This window comes from Triticum aestivum, chromosome 4D, assembly GCF_018294505.1.
Source record: "Triticum aestivum cultivar Chinese Spring chromosome 4D, IWGSC CS RefSeq v2.1, whole genome shotgun sequence".
Classification (NCBI taxonomy): Eukaryota; Viridiplantae; Streptophyta; class Magnoliopsida; order Poales; family Poaceae; genus Triticum; species Triticum aestivum.
Window position 1 is genome coordinate 322,440,969 of NC_057805.1, and position 24,807 is coordinate 322,465,775.

General features: G+C 45.5%; 1 protein-coding gene across 1 annotated transcript; it reads right to left on the bottom strand.

The window, feature by feature from the left end:
- Positions 1-1,384: 1,384 nt before the first annotated feature.
- On the bottom strand, positions 1,385-5,169 carry LOC123097670 (DEAD-box ATP-dependent RNA helicase 24). Its single transcript, XM_044519478.1, has 5 exons — positions 4,459-5,169; positions 2,523-3,751; positions 2,346-2,382; positions 1,762-2,254; positions 1,385-1,640 (listed from the first exon to the last, which is right to left on the bottom strand). The coding sequence occupies exons 1-5, from the start codon at positions 5,015-5,017 to the stop codon at positions 1,589-1,591; spliced, it is 2,370 nt and encodes a 789-aa protein (XP_044375413.1). The 5' UTR covers positions 5,018-5,169; the 3' UTR covers positions 1,385-1,588.
- Positions 5,170-24,807: the final 19,638 nt, after the last annotated feature.

The window sequence follows — 24,807 nt, forward strand, 5'->3', positions numbered from 1 at the left end:
GACAAACATGTCCGGTAACTCACACTTCAGGAGCTCCAGCTCCTTAGCGATGCACTGTATCTCATGAGTCTGGTCCAACACAGGACGGTTATCAACCATCCTTTAATCATGGAAACTACTCCATGGCATAAAGTTCGCTCCCAGCATCGGTTGCGCCAAACTTAGCTTCGAGAGCATCCCACAAGTTTTTGGCAACGCGCATATAAAGATATGCGTCAACCAACCTGTCTCTGGTCACAGTAAGAATGGCTCCCACAAAGATGGTGGTTGCCTCCCTAAACACATTCTCCTTTTCAGGAGCAATCGTTATCGTGGGAGACACAAGGTGGTCCTCGTCTGCCAACGCTTAAAATGTGTCTCAGTAAACTTTTCCGGTTTCAGTGGCGGCGAAGCCATGAGTCAAAAAATGCCTAACATAAGGTTTTTGGATTGCTAGAAATATTAGCACATTTTTTACTAATCTAATCCACGAGTATATAGTAAACATGGCAAATACGGTATGCATCTCATACCGATACCTAAGCATGTGAGCACATATAGTACATAGAACCAAAACATCTAGGAACAACATATATACGACCAACATATGAACGAGCAAATAGGGGATGAACGAGGCATACCCTTCGGTTGGCCAGGCCAACGCGGCGGCGGCGGCAGCCATGGAGTCAATGCAGGGGAAGTAGTGGAGTCAAAAACCTTATTGACGTTTGAATGCGGTCGTGGGGGCGTCGTGACGAGGTGAGGCGGGCGGCGGAGGATGACTCTTCTTCCCAAGCTCCCACAAAACCTTATAAAGGGGTCTCATCTCTTCTCAACTACTCCCTCCGTTCCAAAATAGATGACTCAATTTTGTACTCACTTTAGTACAAAGTTGGGTCATCTATTTTGAAACAGAGGGAGTGACAAGGTGGTACTAAACTTCCCACCACCTGCCATATACCTACATTGGCCTCAACATTAACCAGGAATCATTGTTCACATGTGCCTAAAGCCCATCTATGATTCAACACATCATGCACTCAACAATCTAAATCAAATATGGTTCGTGACACTCCCTCAAAAATGGTTCATGACATGATTAGGCAATAGGCACCTCACGATACGCTCCAAACCTAGTCACCATTTCACGTCTCCAGCAACAACAAAGCACATTAAAAATAATAGTAATGTGGCCACAAGCAAGCAGGCACACAAGAGACACAGCACATAATTCCTCATTTCGGATGGTTTATTTGAACTGCAACTCCCCGGCATCTCTCTCATGATTTCATCAGAAATGATATTTAATTGGTTGCGGAGTCAGCAGATTGACATACTTTTTGTAATGGCACTGACCAATGAGTAGAAGATTAGTGTGCCTAAACTTAAGGCAAGAGATGATAAGTGTCTCAAAACCAAATTTACCATACTCGATAGTGATCTCCACATTTTGATACGACGATCGTAAAGAATAGACAATTCAGTTGGGTGTAGGAACAGCAATTTTATCATTCACACCATGTAATCTACAATCTACAACAATATGTTCCGTGAAGGTAACATAACAAAACTGGAGGCAATTTTGGTACATTTGGAGTTCAAAAGCCTACTAGCGATCCCACCCAGATGGCCGCTTTCTCTCCCTCCGTTGATCCTTCGAGCTGCAATACACGGGAATTTTGAATGATGGTTAGCACACTGAATACTGAGGATAGCCAAGTACTAGTACTGGAAATATCAACAGGACGATTATTCTGCACTGACTTATCGCGAGCCACATACCTTTCAGGGTTTGTGTTCCCGTTTTCGTTAGTGTTTCCTGCTGGCCTGGACGCAGGAACAAATGAGGGCGCCGGTGGTGCTGGCCTTGCTGCATCCTTAGTGTTTCCTGCTGGCCTGGACGCAGGAACAAATGAGGGCGCCGGTGGTGCTGGCCTTGCTGCACCTGAATCCCCTCCTATGGTACCACCGGAAACAAAACCACGAAGTGTGGGTTTTACAAAAGAAGGTGCACCCCTCGAAGGTGCACTGTTGCTTGGCGCACTCGAAGACGCCGAGACAAAGCTACTCTTAAAATTTTGCATCATCCCTGTCTTCAACACGTTTACAGTGGCAGATCTTGGAGCAGGTACTTGTGGCCCTGATTCAGAACCATAGCCAATGCCAAGGCCAAAATCAACTCCACGTATGCCACGCCCACGCCCACGCGCACCGCCACCCCCGCCGCCACCACCACCACCTCCACCACCCTTTCCTTTGCCACCTTTCTTCCCACCTGATCAAGCATAATTATTTCGTTAGTATAATCAGCTTCCAAAAGGATGCATCTATATCACCTCCTGTGTAACTAAATAAACAGGACGAACCTTTTCTGGAGTCACGGTTAGCTCTGAACCTGCCATCCTGGAATTCAAACAACAGTCGGTTTAGAATAGGGGTTGTACTCATGGTAGGATGACTAGGCAATAATAATAGTACGTATTTTAGCAGCTGACAGAACAGAGAACACGTAAAATTCACAAAATAAGTTACCAGGAACCCACCTTCATTGCCAGGTCCATAAGTTCGTTGGGTACATCTTGACCAGCAGCAATTAAACTATGAACCAATTCGCCTGCAAATCGTGATTCTTTCTGTGTAATAAGAGTATATGCGGTGCCATCTTTATCACCGGCCCGGCCAGTTCTTCCAATGCGGTGAATATGCATATCCATTTCTTTTGCAATATCAAAGTTGACAACTGTTTTAATTGACTTTATGTCCAGACCACGTGCAGCAACATCAGTTGCAACAAGAACATGGTAAATCCCAGACTTGAACTTCTGCAGTGTCTCCATCCGAGATGCTTGATCCTTGTCACCATGAAGTGCTGCAACTTTGAATCCATGCTGATTCAACTGGTTCTCAACCTCATCGACTCGAGCCTTCTTAGTTGCAAATACAAGCACATCTCCATCATCAATCATACCAGGCATTTTCTCAAGAAGCCATGGCATTTTCTCAGCATCAGAAGGGAGTACATTCACAACTTGTTTAATGTCTTCATTAGCACTACCAACTTGACCAACTGTGACTCGAATAGGGTCAGTCAAAATTTCTCTAGCCAATCGTTCCACTTTGCATGGCATTGTTGCAGAAAAAAGCAAGGTTTGTCGGTCTGGTCTAATTTGACCAACAATGGATCGTATCTGAGGCTCGAACCCAAGATCAAACATGCGATCAGCTTCATCAAGAACCAGATAAGTTGCCCTAAACATCTTCAGTGCCTTCATCTTAAGCAAGTCTATCAGTCTCCCTGGGGTAGCAACGACTATTTCACAGCCTGATTTCAGTTCTTTAAACTGTTCAAATTTGGAAACACCACCATAAACAGCAGCAACTTGAAGATTGTAAGGCTTTGCAAACTTCTTAGCTTCGAGATATATCTGATGTGCCAATTCTCTTGTTGGAGCACATATGACTCCTATTGGACCTTCTTCCTTCTGAAGCTCAGGCTGATCCATAATGTGAACAATCATAGGGAGTACAAATGCTGCGGTCTTGCCTGAACCAGTTTTCGCAATACCAATGATATCTCTACCTGAAAGGACAATAGGTAAAGCCTGGCACTGAATTGTTGTCGGCTTTTCATAACCCTGCTTGGCAATAGCATTCATCAATGGAACAGGAAACCCACAATCCTCAAAGTTTTTAACTGGCCTTGGCACATCAAAGCCTGAAACCCGGATTGCCAAACTTTTCATATAATCAGCCACCTCTTCCACGCTCATCCCTACAAGAGACACATAGAGAAATTCAATAAATGCCTTCAAGTAGGAATTGCCAAACCATAAACAATGAGCAAGAACAACCAGCAAAAGTTATAATCAATTTACATCATGCTAGTTCTCACAAACATGTACAAGTACTTGCAAGATTTCAGTTGCAATGGCTTGTAACATAAAGAGACTTCATTAAACTAATTATTTAGCAATGTCAGCAGAAGGGGATCGAGACATCAGATGCACAACAGAAATGTTACAATTTCTCAAGACAAGCAATCAAAGTGAATACAGAGCGGACAAAGGAAGCAATATTATGGCTCTCCGACTGCTGTCTCAGGGAGGGTAACTGCAGACTGGTGATTGTGTAAAGAAGTGATGACCCGGTGCCTGCCATCTCAAAATAACAGAGAGGCATCTATACTAATAGCCAACACCCAAACAATAAGCATGGAATTCAAAATAATGATCCACGAACCTTGTAGGGCATCATTTTTGTTTATAGCCAACCGAACATTTGGATGTTATTAGCATCCAATTGATATAGACTATTCTGGTTCATCACTTGATTAACCAAATAGAGCAAAGAAGCTAGACCTCTGGTCAGGCTTCATATGTTGAGATCAAACTGAAGTAGCTTAACAGTGTAATCTACACGGGACGCCAATTTAACAGTTAACGATACATATGCTCAATCAAACGGTAAGATATGCTTCACCTGAAACTGACGGCTTCTCCTCGTAGAAGTCCTTGGTGAAGGGCTCATACTCGATGGTCGAATGGTCCAGCGGTGGTATGGGCTCTATCTTCCTCTTGTCCAATACTATGGGGTTGTCGTCGGAGTCGTACTCCATCATGCCGGCGTCGACGGCCTTCGCGGCAGCGTACACCTCCTCGTCGGAGTTATACCCGGCGTTCATGACGTCGGCGGCAAGCGTGAGCCCGGCATCCTTCTTGGCCCGCAGGAAGCTCTCCATGGGGTCGTCGTCCTCATCGGAATCCGCGGGGCGGAGTGCCTTGGGCTTGGGCGGCGGGGGCGGCGCGCGGATCTCCTCCTGGATCTCTGCCATGAACGCGTCGAGCGGGTCGATCTCGTCGTCCTCCGCCTTGCCACCCTCCCCGGCGTCCGAGGGTGCGGCTGCGTCGTCAGAGAAGGCGATGTCGTCGAGGTCGTCATCGGCGGGGACGTAGAGGCGCGGCGCGGGTTGGGAGCGTTCGAAGCTGTATGAGGTGGGGCGCGGGATGCTGAAGCCCTCGAGCCTCGGTCGCTTCGACATGGACGGCGGGCAAGGTGGAGGTAGCGACGGGCTAGCTAGGGTTTGTGTAGCGAGGCGGGGAGGAAGACGATGGACACGGAGGGGTCGGAGAGAGCTTGGCGCCGGTTGGTTGGGTCGCTCGTGTGGTGGGCCGGGTACTGGACGGGTCTGACGCGCCCGTGGGCTGAAGTCGGTCGCGGCATAGCTTATCAGGCCGAGTGTTGTTTGACCGGTTCACCCAAGCTCCCATGACCGAAAGAATTAATTGAGTACTGTTTTTAAAATAGATTTCGGGAGGTTTACTATTAAGCATTATATTAAAGAGTCAAATTATGTAGCTCATGAGCTGGCTAGATGGGACGTGCTAATAATCCATCTTGTTGGATTGATGCCCCGCCTGATTTCATTGTGAGTCTGCTGGCAGACGATATATCCGTCCTTTGATTAATAAAGTAAGCTTTCCTGTCAAAAAAAAATCAGTTTGACTAATTTACATCTAAGCCTCATTCGGTTTGGAGGAAACCAAAATGTAGGAATTATGAATAGTATAGGAATTTGATAGGATGGAACTTGCCATCCTAAGAAATTGTCTTGCCTCGTTCCTACGCATAAAATGAGCTTTGAGTGGATATGTAGATTCCTCCAAAAACACAGAAAATGAATAGTATTCCTATGATATTCTCGTACGCGTTTCCTACAAACCGAATGCATCTATAAAAAAATTTCCTATGGAATTCTTATTCCTACGTTTTTTCTATAGAAATCCTACAAACCGAATAAGGCCCTAGATGTTCTCTAAGGATGTCACATCTAAACTCGCACGAATAACGTAGCAACAAGGAAAAAAAATAGATGAAACAAAAAAAATAGAACACAAACATAGTGGACATCAGGTTAGATGTGACGTAACTATGTCACATCTAGATGTGTCATAAACAGACCCAACTTTAAAGATCACTCACAGCTCCTCAGATTACAACAAGTGACGTACTATATGCGCCCTATTTGTCACAATCTGGGAGTCTTTCATTTTTTCGTATATCCATTTATTCAAAACATTTTATCTCTTAATCCGTGCATCCAAATCTCGAACCGCTTTTATCATTAGATTTCTCACATCGAGATCTTCAAAACTAGATCTCATGTTGATACGTTTTTAACGGAAAAAATCATAAAAAAACGGACAAAAAACCGAACCAGGAGCACGTTTTTTTCCTTTCCGAAAGAGGCACGGCCCTGCCTCTCACGAAAGCATAACCGTGCCTCTCGCGGAAGAAAAACAACGCGTTTTTTTTGTTTCCGAGAGGCACGGCCTCTCACGAAAGCAAAATCGTGCCTCTCGTGGAAGAAAAAACAAAAAACATGTTTTTTTGTTTTCGAGAGGCACGGCTGTGTCTCTCGCAGAAGAAAAAAAACAGAAGACACATTTTTTTCCGTTTCCAAGAGGCACGGATGTGCCTCTCGCGGAAGCAAAACCGTTCCTCTCGCGAAAGAAAGAAAACATGTTTTTTTGTGCAATTTTTTTTGTTCCAAAAGCTAAGGAAGACCGGTGGAAAACCAAAACATCAAAAAAACCCGGAAAGAAACCGTTTAAAAAGTCGGAAACGTGTGCCGAAAAAAATTCAGAGGAAGCGCCTAGAGCGTGACACGTGGCGGCGGCTGCGCTCTCAGCCCACCCCAAGTGATCGTTGGGAAGCTCCCGAATGGCCAGCTCAAAAGAACAAATTCCGCTGAAAAAAGGCTCAAAAGAACAAATAGGGAAGTAGCTCATGCCCAGAAAGTCGCGTTATACTCCCAAGCTCATTTGAGCTCGGGATGAACAGTAAATTTTGAAATAATGCAAACAAATACTAAAAATCTGATTTTTTTTTCAGTGCAAACTTTAACAAATGTTCTCATTGCTTGAAAAATTCCATACTAAAACAACACTCGTAGAAGTCATGGCAAGAAAAGCAAATCAGCACTCCAAAAATGCAGAAATGCCATTTTATGATATTTTTTTGCAAACACAAAACATTTGTCAAAGTTTTTGTAAAAAAAATCAGATTTTTTGTTTTTTTTTAATTTTACTATTCATTAGAGAGTATTTGAACTCGGAAGTACATGCTCCGTCTCCATCATGCCCAGCCTAGTTGGACTACTTAAATCCCTCAAGAAAAAAAGTCGGACTACTTCAAAGATAGGAAAAAAAGTTAGATTCGGTCTTCAGGCGTGATGTGATCTATGCAATGCTGCAAGGTAGTAGTACTCGTAGTACCCGTCAAAAAAAAGTAGTACTCGTAGTACATGCCGCTATCTTCAAAAGAAAACTAAAAAAATAATGTAGCTTTAGTCGAACAAAGAGAAAAGCTGCATCAAACGAGGTTTTGAAGTCCTTGACATCAATCGTCCCGACAAATCATCATACTTGTTAAACGAATCCAATGGAGTGTACTGAAAAGAAAATCATTGAACATCGTAGTTTGGCCCGCAGGTAGCATTATAGTTGACCAAACGTACACAATTTGACTGGTGGCCACTTCACAATTTTCCAATTTCTAATAAGCCCCCTACAGAAGCTAGACCTAGGATGTATCGGCAATATATATATAGGAAAAGTACTCTCCACTACACTTACAGTACTATTTCTTCGATTCAAAATAGAGGACCAATTTGTATTTCTAAATCATCAATTTGTTCAATAAGTTATGAACTGTATAACCCATAAAAAGTGTACATTAAAATTTCGTTTTAAATCAAAATCCATTGATATACTTCTCCATAATACGAGTGGTCCAGTTGATAATTAGAGCGGACCCTCCTAGAGAGACAGAGGAAGTAATAAGTTTTTCGTGCTTATGACAAAAGTACCTTTCTAAACCCCTCAAGTTTTAGCGGGACCATTCCCACTAAGAGACTTCGATTAGCAATGAACAAGCAGTTGTAACCACACTACCGGTTACTACATTACTACTTTTCCGAAGTACTTCGCTATACTTGCACGGGCCTTTTTGATTCATAGGATTGCAAAAACACAGGAATAGGAAAAACGGAGGATTGGAATGGCATGTCAATTGGATCCCTATAGGATTTGAGTTTGTTTGATTGTGTCATGGGAAAAACAAAGGATTTCTTCCAAGAGGTTGGAGTGGATGTTAGAATTCCTCTGAAATGTAGTACAAATGAATCTTTAGGAAAAAATCCTACGGACCCTATGAATCAAAAGACCACCATAGGAAAAATTCCTAAGGATTCTAATCCTTCAAAGATCCTATCTAAACTAGTAGAAAGCCCGTGCGTTGCTACGGGCCATGAATACATATTTGCTGGTTAGCCCGTAACAATCGAAAAGTAATTGAAATATACTTCACTTGGGATGCAACTTGATAAGAAATCTAATAGAAAGTTGTGTATATAGAGAGCAATAATCCAACTAATTATCTATTACAGTACAAACTTAGATCTCTTTTATGAGTTTAAGAGATTTCCATACAATGTGAGTATTGTTGTCTTTTAACTTCATCTGCATAGCACAATCTGAGTCATATCCCAATTTTAATGAGCTATAAATTCTAGGCTACCTATAAATCTCTTGGATGGTATTTTCTCTAAAAATAGCTTGTTAAGCTATGTGACATTTATGTCATCGCATAGGAGCAACTCCTTTCTCTTTTTCTTGGAGAAATAAAATAAAGCAGACACTCCTATCACTAACTCACCGCAAGCCATCTCCTACCTTCCCGCAGAGCTAGCCACCCACCGGTTGTTGCCGCATCTCATCTCCCCACCATGCATCGCCGACGCCATCTCTCCCTGGCACCTCCTCTCCACGCGATGCCGAAGCACGTCCTTCCTCCCCCCCCCACCACCGCCCCCCTCCCATCCATGGCGTCCCCCGCCGCCTCCTCTCCCTACTACGGTGTGGACCGCCTCCTTTTCTCCTACCAACCTCCTAGGTCGTCGCCTTGGCACCGAGCCAGCGCACCCATCGGTCTCGGTCTGGCATCCTAGGCAGCCGGATCCGAACAGGAGGTGCAGAAGGGCTCGCAGCTCCCCATTAGTTCGAGCCACATAACTGACATGTTTGCTTGCGGATTGGATGACCTTGAGAATAGTTGTGTGGTGTGGCGAGGAGGTGCGATGACACCCTCATCGTCCGGCTCGGTCTTCTACCCTAGCCGAGCCTAGCCAAGCATAGTTGCGCTTTTGCGCCATCAATTTCCATGACAAGGGCACCCCAGGCTGATTCACATTGTTAAGGAGTGCACACCATCACACAGAGGGCGACCGCCATGTACCGTCGCCATCTTCAACGAGTGCTTCGGCCACCGGAATATTAACACCCCTGACTCTTAGGTTCGCCCTGCCATCCCACCCACCCTACTCATTCATTGTTGCTGCCAGCATGGCTGCCCTTCCTATTGATTACCTTTCTAGATTATATTGCAATCCTAATGTCCTAACAATTATCAGCAAGTGAACCAATATTTTTTTAGTAAACATAGGCAAGTTTTTTGTTTTAGAAAATGATTTCTGTTAGTAACAAACATTGTTTCAGCAAACAATTTTTATTTTATCAGTGAGAATATTGAGGTGGTCAAGAATTGTTATGTTAGAAAAAAAATTGAGTGTGTGGCCAATTTACTAAACCAAAGAAAATAATATTTTTAGATGTGCCAGTACAATATACGTGCCTTTGCAAACACATTGAGCACAAACACACAGCAGCAAGCACGCAAACCATCGGCAAAATCAATCACCAACGTTGTTGTGCTGCCGTCCTCGCCTTTCTCCAGATCGAGACCAACTCGTCCATCCACCCACAGGGGCCCTATCGTATCGCCCTCCTCCCCATCTCCCAATTCTTTCTGTCTTCTAGATCCAGGCAAAGTAATGCTCTCCTCTCAATCTACAGAGCCACCATGCCTACATTCCAGTACCCTAGATCAATACCATGTAAGCACCGAAGCGCATGCCATTTTGTGAAAAATGATTACTCGATAGGTGAGCTTTGAATGTCACATGAGTATACCGAGCTTGTTGTTGAGAACAAGACAGAAGCCCTATAGTGAAAGTTCTAGCACCCTGACCTGATTATGCTGCACCAAGAATGAGCGGACACAATTCTTCAACAAATTACACAACCAACGCACATCACATTAGCAAAATTTAGTTTTGGATAGAGGGCCAATAGCCGCCACCGCCAACTGTAGAGATCAAAGCATGCAAGCAATTGCGTGCTGCGAAAACGACGTACAATCACTAATTCCACTTTATTAGTACAGACTATCTTCAGCATTAGACCTCTGCTTGGATACAAAGAAATTTACTCTTGACAAGAGGATAGCCAAGAAATAAATGGAAGGCACTTAAGATTCTTTCCTTTAAAAAACATATAAGATTATTTTCCTTGTAATAAGAGGGAATTCTAATGCTTGTGATGGACCAGAAACATTGATCAAACAATGTATACATCGCATGTTTCTGACCTTTCCAAGAAGATCAGTATCGCCAACCTACAAATTAACATTTCTTTCGTATGTGTTAGTGATTATTAAACTAAAAGACAATGGTGTTTCCCTTGGTGTTTTGAAGTTATAAGAATGTTTTCATGACCTGAAGCTGAACTTGGCTACCCAAATTATAGTTCTTTGTTACATCGACAAGGAATAATGAAACGATTCAGTTGCCTAGTTTACAAAGGTTAGATGATCTGACTTGATCAATTTTCCACGAAAACTAATACCATTAAACTTCAGTTCAACTAAGTGGGGTGACATTCTGGGAGGCGTGGTGAACCTTTCTTCAGAGATGGTTTTACGTTTCTTGCTTTTCACCTCTGCATTTTGAGCACCACCCAAATATATTTAACAAGAAAATAGTTACAGTACTAAACCTGACCATTCCTTGAGAATACACAATGGAAATCATCAAAACTTTCAACAATGATCTGGTTGCCTCTAATGAGAACCACGCATGTTGAGCTTCCTTCTTGTAGGGGCCCAAGATAAGGTGCCTGCAAAATAAATCCCAAACTAAGGTACAGGACGGAAACAAAACATCCAAAATCATGTGAAAAAAATACGCTATAAAGCAGCAAGTTCCAACACTCTGCTTTACCCATTTCGTAATCAAGAAAAGCACCAAGAGAGCACGAAGCCAAGAAATGCATAGCAAATGAGTAACTGGCCCTAGAAATGATAATACCCTTACAATTTAAAATCAAAGATATCAAGAATGTGTTAGGTTTACAAGTACATCTTCACTTTAATTTATTACTTCTGGGCTTCAGCATGTAATATATTTCCAGGACCCCCAAGTCTTGTTTAGGTAGCAAGATTTCTCACACAATATTATTTTTCAGAACCAGATAGACTCAGTAACAATCACAGTCAAAGAATGGTTACGTGTGGTGGACAATCTCAGTAACATGATTTCTAGACTAAGTAACAATATTGTCTAGCATCCGAGTATCTTTGTTTTGACAATCAGCAGGTGCGAGATTTATTTAGGTGAGTGCCGATTTCCAAGTATCAGCACAAGAAACTCTTCAGTTGTAATACACTCTAGCTATGCCTGAAGCAAATAGGATTATTGGAATGGCTTGCTCAGTAAATTGTTACCCAAAGTATTGACCTTTGTCTATTTTGAACAAATAGGTTGGATAGATTAGTTAGTATGTTCCAAAAGGAAAATAAGATGACATGTGAAGAAAATACTATTCAAACTTTCTTTCTCCGATACTACAAGAAATTTAGTGCTCTCACATATATAAATGAATGCATTATAAGAAAGTTTATCCCAACCATGAGAGATTGAGATTTATTCAATAGGATAGCTAAAACTTATAAGCAACCATTGTAGAAATGTAATGAAGACCTAAAGTGCACACTGAAGTTACCTTTACGATGCTTTCTGCAGAGGCCAATCCAATACCTCCTTGAATATTTTAGCCTAGCGCTGGTGGCCTATTTTCCTTCGTCCATATCACCCTGCAATGTAAGAAACCCCACTGGAAAATATAGATATATTGGAAAATCATAATGTGAGCAGTTAGAATTTAGTAATGAACAATTAGGGTACTACCTAATTTGCAATAGCTCATTACTACAGTATAGTACCATAACAAGACCTTAAGTTAGGCTAAAAATAGAGGAAATGCAGCATCGATGCTACTGTCGACAGTCAGGCTTCGGATCAAGAACTACAAGCGGCCCAACAGTACTAATCAAATGCATTAAGGGAAATTTAATAGACTGTGATGTAGGTACTACTTACAGGATAAAATTGCATGATGTTAAATGTTTTGGTAGTTCCATCATCCAGAGATGTGATTGCGCAGTGCTCCTCCTCTAGAACGGGAGAACAAAAATAAACCAGAGATGTGATTGCGCAGAGGAGAAGTGGATGACACACTGACCTGATATGCCAGTATGCGTGTTTGCGACCGTCAGTGGTTGCTCTAAATCCCAATGTTCGGAACACCAAATCACTGGAAAATTATGATGTAGGAGAAGATTACACGACGGGATGCATGAGAAGTTGGAAGTTGAATATTCTTCATTGTAAGGATTGGTGAAAATGGACAAATGCATGACTGAATTTCAGAAACTGTAGCAACATGAGAAGCTAGAAAAGCCTACAATTTGGGGAAGTGCATGGATGAACCCGGGTACATATGGACCCACTTTGGAAAACACATTTTGAAATCCCAAAAAACCTGAAAAAAGGTGAGCGCGGACATCTCCATATTCTATGTGTGTGCAGAAAGTTTCACGGGAAAAACAACTTTTTTTGTAGCCTGTGCAAAAAAGACAAAAGATTGTGCCGCAGAACACTATTTAGAAGCACTAAAATTTGTCTTCTTTACGGCGACAAAATAAAAATTCCTTTTTTTACAAAACTTTGTGCCGCGGACATACTTTTGCAAACATGTATGCATAAAATTTTGTTTAGAATTTTAGGACATTACAAAACGCGTTACAAGTACATTTTTTAAAAGCGGGTCATATATATCCATGTGCAGGACGTGCTGACTCCTACAATTTGGGTCTTCTCAAACTTGTTGTATCGATCGAGAAATTGTCAATTTGCCCTATGTTAAGGAAGTAGAATATGTGTCACTGGTCCAAGCAGTATACTCTGCGTTGTCTCGAGTGCTAGGCTGCTAGCACGACCAGCATGATTGCAGTTGCAGGCCAGGTCGATGATCACAAAAAGTACTTAATTGTTTGTGTCCAACTTAAACCTAGAGCTAGTTGTTCACTTCTGCCGAGACTGCAAAAACATGACACTACTTAAGAAACCACTAATTCTGATAATCCAATGAGCAAACTGAAACAAGTGCGTCAGTGCTAGGAAACCTATATACTTGCAGATCTTAACATCAAGCCAAGAAGGTAGTGCTTACCATTGGGGTCAATCTTCTTCAAGAGGACAGCGGCCAAGAAATGCAAAAAAATAAATAAGCGCATTGGTCCTCCACTTTGTCCCGGCCAACCGAGCAGGCAGTGTCTTCCCCATATATGAATGGAAGAGAACAATGTACCTGTTAGTAAGATGATGGATTTTCGATCTAAGAGTGCGAACCTCCTGGACGTTGAGCTCCAGCCCAAGCTCCATGAGCGACAACAGCTGCAGGGACGACATCACTCCGCCTCCCTCGCACGACATGGTCTCCCTGGAGCCGCATGTGCATGTTAGGCGCACTATGCTTATGGAATTCAGTGTCATACCAATAACCACCTCGGCTTGGGCGCCTTCCTGCAGTTCCGCCATGAACTCAAACACCATGATCAGCTCGTCTCCCTCCTTGAGCAGCGTGATCTCAAGATCCCACTCGGGGACAGGGCAGTGGCGGTGACTATAATGTTTGTACGACCCCAGCGTCATACCGCAGGGTAGCTCCAGGTTCACCACCTGACCCCTGGCCAAGAACTCGTCACACCAAAGAACGCTCAAGTGTATGGCAGCACACACTTGCTCCATTGTGTCCAATGGAGTTACGAAGGTCACCGTGGGAGCCTGTAGGCCAGAGAAGACTACGAGTGCAACCTTGTATAGCAAGCCGCCACCGCAGTAAGAGTTGAGGTGCCCTAGGTAAAGCTTGGAGACAAACCCCAACAACACCACATCTAGGGTCGCTGGTGGGTGCACTTGGAAAGGCACGTCGGCGCGTTTCTCCCACAGTCGCCAACGTCGTCGAGGTGCGGCGGCCAAGCCGCCACCGGGGAAGACACAAGAGACCCCGGGCCGCTAGAACGAAAAAGAAAATTTGGTTGCACGTAGGTGGCCCGGAGAGTAACAAGGAGGGGAGACGGGGGGCGGGACAAGGCATTGGATTGTGCTACGATGGCATTGGTGAAGGACTGCTAGGTCAGGAGGATCACTGATCTAAGGCCTCTCACCGTGCTTCCCCTCTGAAAGTATAAAGGAGGATGGGAGTAGGGGAGGAGATCGGTAGCTATGGAAAGGGAGGGGAAGGGGATTGACATCCGTATCTCTTGATTATTTTCCTTATATGAGTGCATGCGGGAGAAGGGAGAAGGGAAGGAGTGTTTTTTTACCATATAATTACCATATTCGAAATTTCCTGAGTTATGGCCTTACCATACCTGGATTGATAGCCTTTGGGGTAATTTAAATTTATTACCATATTTGAAATTTCCTGAGTTATGGCCTTACCATACCTGGATTGATTTATTACTATAATTATCATATTTGAGATTTTTGAGTTTATAGCCTTACCATACATGGATGAATTGTGACTGATTACCATAAATACGTTGGGTATTGTCGGCCAGACGAGAAAAGAGGAAAACCGGTGGGAGGCGGGTGGTGGGTGATGGGACGAAAAAAAACCAGTCGAAAAAAAACCAGACGAAAGTGGGGGGACTATTCAACCAACTCGTCCATTAGAAGTAGAGATCTTTTGAATCAAAGAGACCCTAGCATTCACGAGTAACAACTAAAGGAAAAACACATGCCGAATGAGACCAGCTATCAACGTGGTTATACCTACGCAACTACCAATCTTTTTCATAATTAGTTAGTTTAGACCCAAACTTGCCAATCATCACCTTGTATTTTCATAATAATGATAAGTGCATTTGATTTCTTGGGTGGACGGGTTTATCTCGACTAATTTTGCCAAGTTGAAGAAAGTTGTGTGAATTAATTTTACTATTAAATTTGGCTCTTCCTATTCTCGCCTCCCGTGATGACCAGTTGCTAGATATTGTTATTATGTATGTGTTGTCTTGCACGACACTCGATTGGACAATACTTGTATAACTTCACAGTGCATTTGTATGTAGTGATGCGAGCATACAATAAATGCCATCACTTCCCATTACTTGAAGTACGGAGGGTGGTAGGTCAGGGTAGAGAAGATGGCAAAGCAAACATCGGAGTGAGCATTTTGGGTCATTCATTGAAGAAGATCGATAACGATATGAAGAGGCAAGGGAGAGACAGTCACCCTCGCGAAAGCCATTTTTGCATTTGATCCAGTCTCCGGATACCTTGTTAGTAGGACGGTTGTTTTATCTAAGGCGAGGAGGAATGAAATCTAGGTGCACTAGTGTTTGAGAAGCCCTGGTGTGAGAGGATGCTGAGAGTCGAAGGCTTTGGGGGAATATGTTTGATGATCATACTATGAGCTTTTCTGGAAATGGCAACGACTAAGAAGGTCAGCGATGTAGATAAAATTTCGGCTATATTGATGGTGTCCTGGACTAGGGGTTACTCACCATGTCATCTCCCGGCCAGGAGGGTTGGGCCAAGGACCCTCATGGCGGTTAATTACTGGGCTTCTTCGGGCAGCCCATGACGTATACAAGGAAGATTCCATAAGACTTGGCGCACAAGACGAGGACTCTTCTAAATCCTAGGCATCCTGTACACTATATAAGTCGAGGCTAGGCTAGTCAACAGACCATATTCCATATACTCGATAGATTAGATTCATTCACATACGATCTCGAGGTGGATCATCATGTACTTTGTACCCCATCCACAATCGACAACAAACGCAGGATGTAGAGTTTACCTCTTTAACAGTGTCTCAACCTGGGGAAACAATCATGTCCCTCGTTGTCCTGTTATCATCTAGCCAAGATCACCAGCTTGGGGCCCCCTCTACGCACACCCGTGCCTCTGTTACCTATTGGAAAACGTAGTAGAAAACAAACAAAAAAACCGTGCCTACGCACACCCAAGATCAATACAAAGATGCATAACAGGTAGTGATCACGATAGTTACCGTCACCGAGTTGCAGCGAAAAAAGAACGTGTCGGTGTAGATCATACTTGGAGTCCCTCGAACCATCGATGAATGATCCCGCAAACCGAAGACCGGAAGCACGACCTCTCTACTTGGTTACAAGCGTGCAACCTTCACGATCCGGCAACATTTCACCGTCTAGAGCTAATCGTTGCCGGAGAATTAGAGGGAGGATATTAGAACCACACTGGACTTCTAATTATTAGGATTTGTCTATCTCTAATTAGATAAACAAGGATCAAATAGAACTAGAACTAGAGGGGCTAGAGGAGAGGCTCCAAACTTGTGTGTCTCAATAGAGAAAAAAACTTATTCTATAAAGGTTTGAGGAGAGGGAGAGGGCAGCCACCAAGGAAAGAAAGTCCCGGGGGGATTCCTCATCCTCCTCCCATAGTCCAATTTGGCCATCCCATAAGGGGGGCGCCTACTTCACTTGGGCCTTGGTGGCCCGAGTTGCCTTCCACCGCTTGGCCTTTTAGACCCGTTTGTATTAAATTAAATATAAAAGTGTTCTAAATATTTATAGACCCTTTTATATATAATTTAACATCCCCAGAAACATTTTCCATCATTATATATTTATCGGTAATGCCCAGTATTACCCGATACTCTCTGAAACCCTTCCCGTGACCCCGAAACGCTTCCGGATCCTCTCAGAACTATTCTGAATATTAATGAAACAATTCCACAAATATATTCTCGTCACCCCCGTCCTACTAATACTCAGTGGATCATGATTTCCTTAAGCTTGTGACCCCGTAGGTTCGGTAACTCATAGACATGAACAAACTCGTCCGTCCAATGACCGCTAGTGGAACTGTGGACGTCCATATCGATCCCTATAAGCACACGAATGATATTCGAGTGAACCTTTGGTTATCATGTGATGTTCCCTTTGCTTTGCGATACTTCACAAAACACGAGACGCATCGGTATCCTCCTGAGTCATCACGTGCTCACTATACCGTTATCCTTGTTACCAGTTTTGTTCTTCTTCCTCGTTATTGTGTTCTGGCATCCCCCTGATGAAGTCACCTGTGTCTGGCCAAATGATGATGGATTCCATCACACCGAGAGGGCCCTAAGAATATCTCTCCATCGTCGGAGGAGCAAATCCCACTCTTGAGCTATCTAGTCACTTGTCAAACTTTTCGCCGAACCTCTAAGTTGTCGTTATAATCACCGTGTTACAGGTGACGTTTGAGCAACCCCAAAGTCCATTGTACAGTAAGAAGTGACTACGATACTCTCATGGTCTAAGGAGCAAAATCACATGTTAACATTCTATGCTATACAATTGATTATAGACGATATTATGTCAATTCGTAACAAACAAGTTTGGGTCGATTCAATATGATCGTTCTTCCAACATTATAATCTCACTCTTGTTTTAGGATATAACATCCCAATTTTCAATTTGGATGTTATACATAGGTCATCATATGCATATCATATTTTATTTGCATTTTTGGTTGTGATCCTAGAAATCTTAAGCAACTCAAGGACCCAAGGAGAGAGTTGGCGATTTCATTTATTTTCATATTTGAATTTTTCTCAAATTTGAAAAGAGTATCAATTTGGTTTTAATGTTTTTTCTCTAAAAATATTTCCAATATTAAAAATAAAAGAGAGAAGATAATATGACTTCTTCAAAAAGAGAGGAATATTGGAGGAAATTTTTTAAAATAAAATATATTTTTATTTGGATTTTTATTTGTTATTTTATTTGAATTAGAAAAATATGCATTTTTGAAAATTGCATCTTAGGCCAGAAATTTTTGCACTTTGTCCTAAATATTTTATTTAGACGGTGAAAATTGTTTTTGGCATTTTTGGCATTTTTTAATATTTTATTAGGATTTTTCTTGGGTGGAATTTAATTTTAAAAAAATCCCGGACCGACTAGGTCGAAACCCAGCCGGCCCACTCCCGCGCGCTGCCTTCCTCCCGCCGCCGCCGTGCGTGGCACGGACGCCGAGGAGGAGTCCGAGCCAGACTCCACCCCGCGCCGGCCCACTCCCCAAGCCGCGTCCCCCGGGCCTTTATAAGGCGCCGGAGCCGCCGCCTCTCCTCCACCCCAAGCCGCAACCACCCCGCCGCCGTAGCCGCCCGCCGCAAGCCCGCGCCGCCGTGCTTCTTGCCGCCGCCGCTGCACCCCTCACCCGCGCCGCCGTCGCCCCGCGTCGCCGGACTCGCCGGATCTCGCCGCCGCCCGAACCGCCAATTTTCTTGTTGAACCGGTAAAACCGCCGAACCGCCACCGTTTTTTTTCGGTTTTCGTTTTAGATCGGGCTTTTTAGGGTTTCTTTTTAGCGAACGTTCACCCGAACGTCTTTGTTCGCGAGCACGTTCGTCCGCTTGTACCTGATAGCGAACGTTCATTCGTTAGTATTTTTCTTTTTATTTTATTTTCGGCCAGGGACCTATCCGCGGTTATTTTTTTAATCACATATTAGCCCCTGATCTTCAAACCCTCGCAACTTTTTAACCGTTTGTCCAAATCTAGTGAAACCAACGCCAAAATCTTCGTCTCAAACCCCTCTTTCCAGTTAATCAACTTGAACATGGTTTTGACAAATTAAAATTTGGTTTGAAGCAGATTTGATTTCGAACTTCTTTTGATCGTAGTTTGAGTTTCGTAGCTCCGATTCAATTGATTCTTTTTGCAAATCGAAGCTCTTCAGTTGAACTTTCAGTTTGGATCTTTTTATTTGAGTTTTACCCTTGCATCTATGATTGAGTGCTTATGTATGCTATTGTTTGTTTGCGATAGAATTTCCGGAGTGCGAAGCGTGCTACTACGAGTCACTAGGGTTTTCCAATCGTCAGCAAGGCAAGTAACACTTTGATCATATCCCTTATTACCCAATTTTTATGCATTAGTTTCAACCCTCAAACATTGCATGAGTAGGATTGATAACATGTGGGTATTGGGAAGTAGTTGATGCTGGTAGAACCTATTGCCCTTTTTATTCAAACCCTGGGAGTTACTTCTACGTTATGCTTATACTGCTATGCTATGCTCGTAGACGTGGTTTGGTTTGAGTGATTCATGATAGATGTGAGAGATTATTATGAACTACGGGTTTATTTAAGGTGGCTACTTTAATACACATCTGGGTGGAATGTTTGTGGGCACCTGGGGGATCCAGTGTTGTCCAAGGAGATCCCGGGGAATCCGTGTGATCATCCTATGGTTCACCACCCAGGCTCAAAGGGATCATAAGATTATTCATGCTAGAAACTTCCATGTGCAGCCACAAGCCATTATGAGCTCTGGCATAGTTGAGTATGTTGTGTGACCTCTTTCAGTGGTAAACTAGCAGATGTAGGGGATGTAGGTGGTACGGTTTACCCGTCGAAAGAGTTAATGCTTCTGAAAGACTGTGTCCCGGTCATCCGTTTCTCAAACACCATGTAATGCGAGAAATACAACGGAGGAGATCGAGTCTTGTGTGGAAAAGTACGCAAACCTCTGCAGAGTGTACAAACTAATCATGGTTAGTCGTGTCCCCGGTTATGAACATCTTGAGTATCTGGTGCTTAAATTATTATGATGATCTTGTCACTTTACTTAATTAATTTGTTGGGTTATTGATTATTAATTTTGGGATTGAGATGGGGTTACCATTCTCAATGTTTTCAACAAACTTTGTAGTTAAATAAAATATATTCCTTTGCAGTAGGGAAAATTGGCTTTACGCAAAAACAATAACCATAGAGCCTCCACCAGCCATATATGCATGTAGATATAACTGTTATTTTGTTCATTGCTCTACAGTGTTATTTTGCCAGCATATTCCATGTGCTGACCCGTTTCGGGCTGCAACGTATTATGTTGCAGACTTTCCAGACGAGGAGTAAGGTACGCTAGGTCGTTGTCGTGCACTCAGCTATGCCGTTGGAGTTGATGGACTCATTCATCTTCGAAGCTTGTGCTATTATCTTATTTAGATGGCCTTAAGCCATGTTATTGTATTAAGTTCTCTTTTGAGACATTCGATGTAATAAGTGTGTGATTGCACTCTGTTATAAATCCTTCGAGTACTGTGTGTGTCAGCATTACCGATCCAGGGATGACACTTATGCACAGAGATTTGACCGTTTGAGGTCGGATCGCTACAAGATGGTATCAGAGCACACGCTGACTGTAGGACGCGACCACTAATATAAGCCATAGGTCACTCTTCTCTACTCATTTCTGACTCTCCTCCATTTTCCACTCTATAGATGGGGGACCCAAGGAACAAGTTTGCTCAACCAGATGAAGACACACCTTTTGGACGACACTTGAAGGAAGTCACTAGGTACCTGAACATCGGAATACCAAGCTTCACCGGGACCTACACCGCCACTTTACCAGAAGAGGAGCGTTGGATGATTCGAGTTCATGTTCCAGGAAGGACATTCACGCCAGTTAGTGAGCCCATAGAGTTTTCCTTTGATGCACCAACCTGGAGTCTAGGAAAGAGCATGGCAGCCCACATCGCCATGGGATGCATCGGCGAAGTTTACAACAAGGATCTTAAGGACACCATCTACCAGATATACGGGCACCGAGATGAGCAATGGGAGATGATCAGCACCAGGAGGGACAAGTCCATTGCAGCCTTCATCCAAGAGTTAAACCAGCACATTCGCCGCCAGGAGAACCAAATGTGCGCCAGCATGATAGATCTGAAGAAGGTGATGACCAGGAACATGGAGCTTGAAGAGGAACTCAAGTCTACACGCGATGGATATGAGGAGGAAATTGTAGTGTTACTGGAGAAGAATGAAGACCTAAAGAAGAAGCTAGGAGTATTCATGGGAGATCCCGCACCTGAGGAGGACATCCGTTCTGAAGACTATATCATCATCGTCGACACCGACTCCGACCCCGACAGTAGTGATGATGATTACGAAGACGAAGCTAGAGCGGATATCATGGAGTCTTCCACTGATCAAAATTTCTAGTGGACCACCATATTATCAGTAGTATTCCCCCATGTATATAGTAGTAGTCCGAGTATTTTGTAACGGTAGTTAGATCGTTTGTATGCCCTTGTTTGAATTGAGTGGTGTGATATGAATGTGTTTGTCTCATGTGCATATGGGTAGTGATTTTCTCTTTAGACCTCATTCTATTCAATCTCTCCCCTCTAAACCCATCAGATGCCTCCGAGACATGACCCCGGATTTGTCTTCCCACCGGAGCTCACTCAGTTGATCCAACAGGAGAATGCCTTGATGCAGCTACTAGTTCAGAACCAAGGCAACAATAACATCAACAACAACCCACCGCAACCACCTCCAGTTGACAACTTAGCTCGTTTTCTAAGGTTAAATCCACCGGTGTTTTCCAGTAGCACCGAGTCGATTGTTGCAGATGATTGGCTCCGCTGGATTGGAAGGGAGTTGACCACCACAGGTTGCACAGATGCTGAGAAGGTGCGTTTTGCCGCACACCAACTGGATGGACCCGCAGCCTCATGGTGGGAGAATTACACAACCACTTTTCCTATAGCCAATGTCACTTGGGATCAGTTTCAGCAAGCTTTCCGTACTACACATGTCTCAACTGGAGCTATGAGCATGAAGAAGCGTGAGTTTCGCAACTTACGCCTAGGAAATCGTACTGTGGGGAAGTATGTGGAGGAGTTTACTAAGTTAGCTCGCTATGCCGGATTTCGGGTTCCGGCAAAACCCTTGAGGTTCGAACACTGGGGTGCGCACGAAGATCTCTCCCTACCTAATCACGCCCTCATCCTCACCGCGATCTCAAAGCTTAGCGCGTCGAACCCGCAGAAAGAGAGACACAAGAGTTTATACTGGTTCAGGCCACCGATGTGGTGTAATACCCTACTCCAGTGTGGTGTGGTGGATTGCCTCTTGGGCTGAGGATGAACAGTTACAAGGGAAGAGCGGCCTCCTGAGGAGAGGTGCTCTTGTGCTTGGTGAACTTGTGTGGTCGAGGGTGATCTGGTTGATCCTCGGATCAGTTCCCTCCTACTGTGGTGGCTAGTCCTATTTATAGAGGCCCTGGTCCTCTCCCTAAATATTGAGCAGGAAGGGATCCAACAACGGCCAAATTCGAAGGGAGACAACCAGTACAAGTTATCCTGACTAAAGGTGGTCTTCGCTTGCCAAAGGCTCTGGTGGTGACGCCGCCTTGGGCTCCACGATGACCTCCGTCCTATCGTCTTGCTGGTCTTGGTCTCGTTGCACCGATATGGAAACCTTTGCCTGACGCCTCGGGACTCCTCGCCTGCACTTGCCCCTTTAGCACCAAAGAGGAAGCGAGGACACTGCGCGCACTGGCGCCCGCCGTCATGGCTTGCGTCACAGAAACCTCGCGAGGTGTCCCTTGGCTTGATCTCTCCGCCCCTCGCGAGCCAGCCTGGTGAGGCAGCCCCCGAGGAGGTCTTGTGTCGTCCGCCTCGCGAGGCTTGGCCCCTCGCGAGGGTCTTGAGTGTTTGCTGGTGAAGATGGGCCGTATAGGGCCGCTGGTGGAGCCACGCCGTGGGCCGCAGGAAGGCAAGTCTGGGGCCCCCGTTCCCAGGACGCCGACAGTAGCCCCCCGGGCCCAAGGCGCGGTCAAACTTGGCTTTGAGGCGAAGCCAAAGGGCAAGTGCGGAGCGCCGCGGGCCCCAACAGCCGGCGGCCTCGCTCGACACGTGGTGATTGATTGGACGTAGGCGTCTCCACTTTCCCACGCTGCCTCGGCAATTGGTCGTCTGACAAAAGGCTGGCGCGGGCAACGCTTGCCTTCGTCTTGCTCTAGATCCCCTTTCTCGCTCCTTGCTTCCAAAATCTTCCAGATCTGCTTCAATCCCCTTCCGAGCTTCCGACCAATGGCTCCCCGGAAGGTCAAGGCTTCTTCATCGCCCGCCTGGTACGAGCCGGCTCTGGACGCGCCCAACGTCTCGGAGAAGAACCTCGCCGCCACACACCTGCTAACAGCGGGGGAGAGCAACGAGAAGGGGAAGACCAAGCTCCGGGCTGGCTCCGCCGAGCCAGAGGGTTCGAATAGCACCTTCAACCCCTTCTTTATGAGCAGCATCGTCGCAGGCCTGGTTCCCCCCTTCTCCGACTTCTTCTATGCCGTCCTCCGTCACTATAGGTTGCAAGCTCTCCATCTCCATCCCAACTCCGTTCTTCTCTTGTCGATCTTCGCCTTCTACTGTGAGGCGTATGTCGGGGTGATGTCGTCCGTGGCACTGCTGCACCACTTCTTCTTCCTCCGAATCAACGATGGCCACACCTCAGGGTGCGCCAACTTCGTCGCGGCCGGCAAGGCCAACGCGATCTCGAAGGCCGGGAAGAAAGCCGATGGCTTCAGGAGCAAGTGGGTCATGATGAATGCCAAGTGTGTCCACCCATGGTTGAAGCTGCCAACGGAGATGCCCCAGTCTGACGAGGGGTGGTCCCGCGCAAAGCTTACTGACGACCGGGCAACGTCGGTGCTGGAGAAGATGACCGCCGACCTGAGGCCGGGCAACACGAAGGCGGCGAAGCTGACGGGGGCCATGCTCCTGAGAGAATTCCTGATGCTGCGGGTGGCTCCGCTCCAGGCGCGCTCGTGCCCCTTGTGGACGCTTGGGGGGCGAAGAAGACAAGCTTCGCATGAGTCCGGGGGCCTTGTCTGATGAGGAGCTAGCTATGGCTCTCCGCCTTTTGGTCGAGGACGACCAAGAGTATCCGCCGAGTGCCATTGTTCCCCTGTTCCTTTGCAAGGACGGGGCGCAGGTTGTGGCCGCCATGCCCACCTTTGACGAGCGCGGCCTGGTGCCGCCGACGCCCCTTGTGGTCCCGGAGGCGACGGCGCCGGTGGACGTGTCTTCTGGTGACTCCCGCAAGGAGGAGGAAGAGGAGGAGGGCGAGGAGCGTGACTCGGAGGCGACTCCCGAGGGGATGGGGAGACCTCCCCCTTGCGCAAGGCCGACATCCTCCACACCTTGCCTGATGACGACGACGAGGCCGATGTCCTCCCGGAGAGGAAGGAGCCGTCCGTGGTTTCGACGAGGGGCAGGTCGGCGTTGATCTCCCGAGATGATGCTCCTGCTCTGACTCCGCCTGGAGCTGCTTCTGGTCCATTCGCTGCCCCTTCTCCCGCTCTTGGAGCCCGCGCGCTGTGCCTCAGGCTGCGAGGCTCTGCGGCTTCAGGCTTATGAAGCGGAGGGACTACGCCGCGGTAGACCAGTAAGTGTTCTTGTCCTGTTCTGTTCTTGCTTCTGCTGCTTGCCCTTGACGCTTCTCCGTTGTGCAATTAGACTGACACCTACGGCAAAGAGGAGGAAGAAGGACGAGGCGACGCTGCTCGGGACCAGATCGCCTATGATGGCCGCTCCCCTCTATACAGACAAGGGCAGCAACGACGCTCGTGCTTCTCTGGCCCGATCATCCTTGCGAGGCCTTGGGGAGCATCCTCGGGAGGAGTCAGCCCCCGTGGCCCCGCTGGCTCCGGATGTGCCGACACCTGGCTCGGTCGCCGAGATCGCGAAAGCTCAGGAGCCTCCGTCCTCCCAGGCCATGGTGACGACGTCGCCTCCTCCCCCTTCTGCCGCAC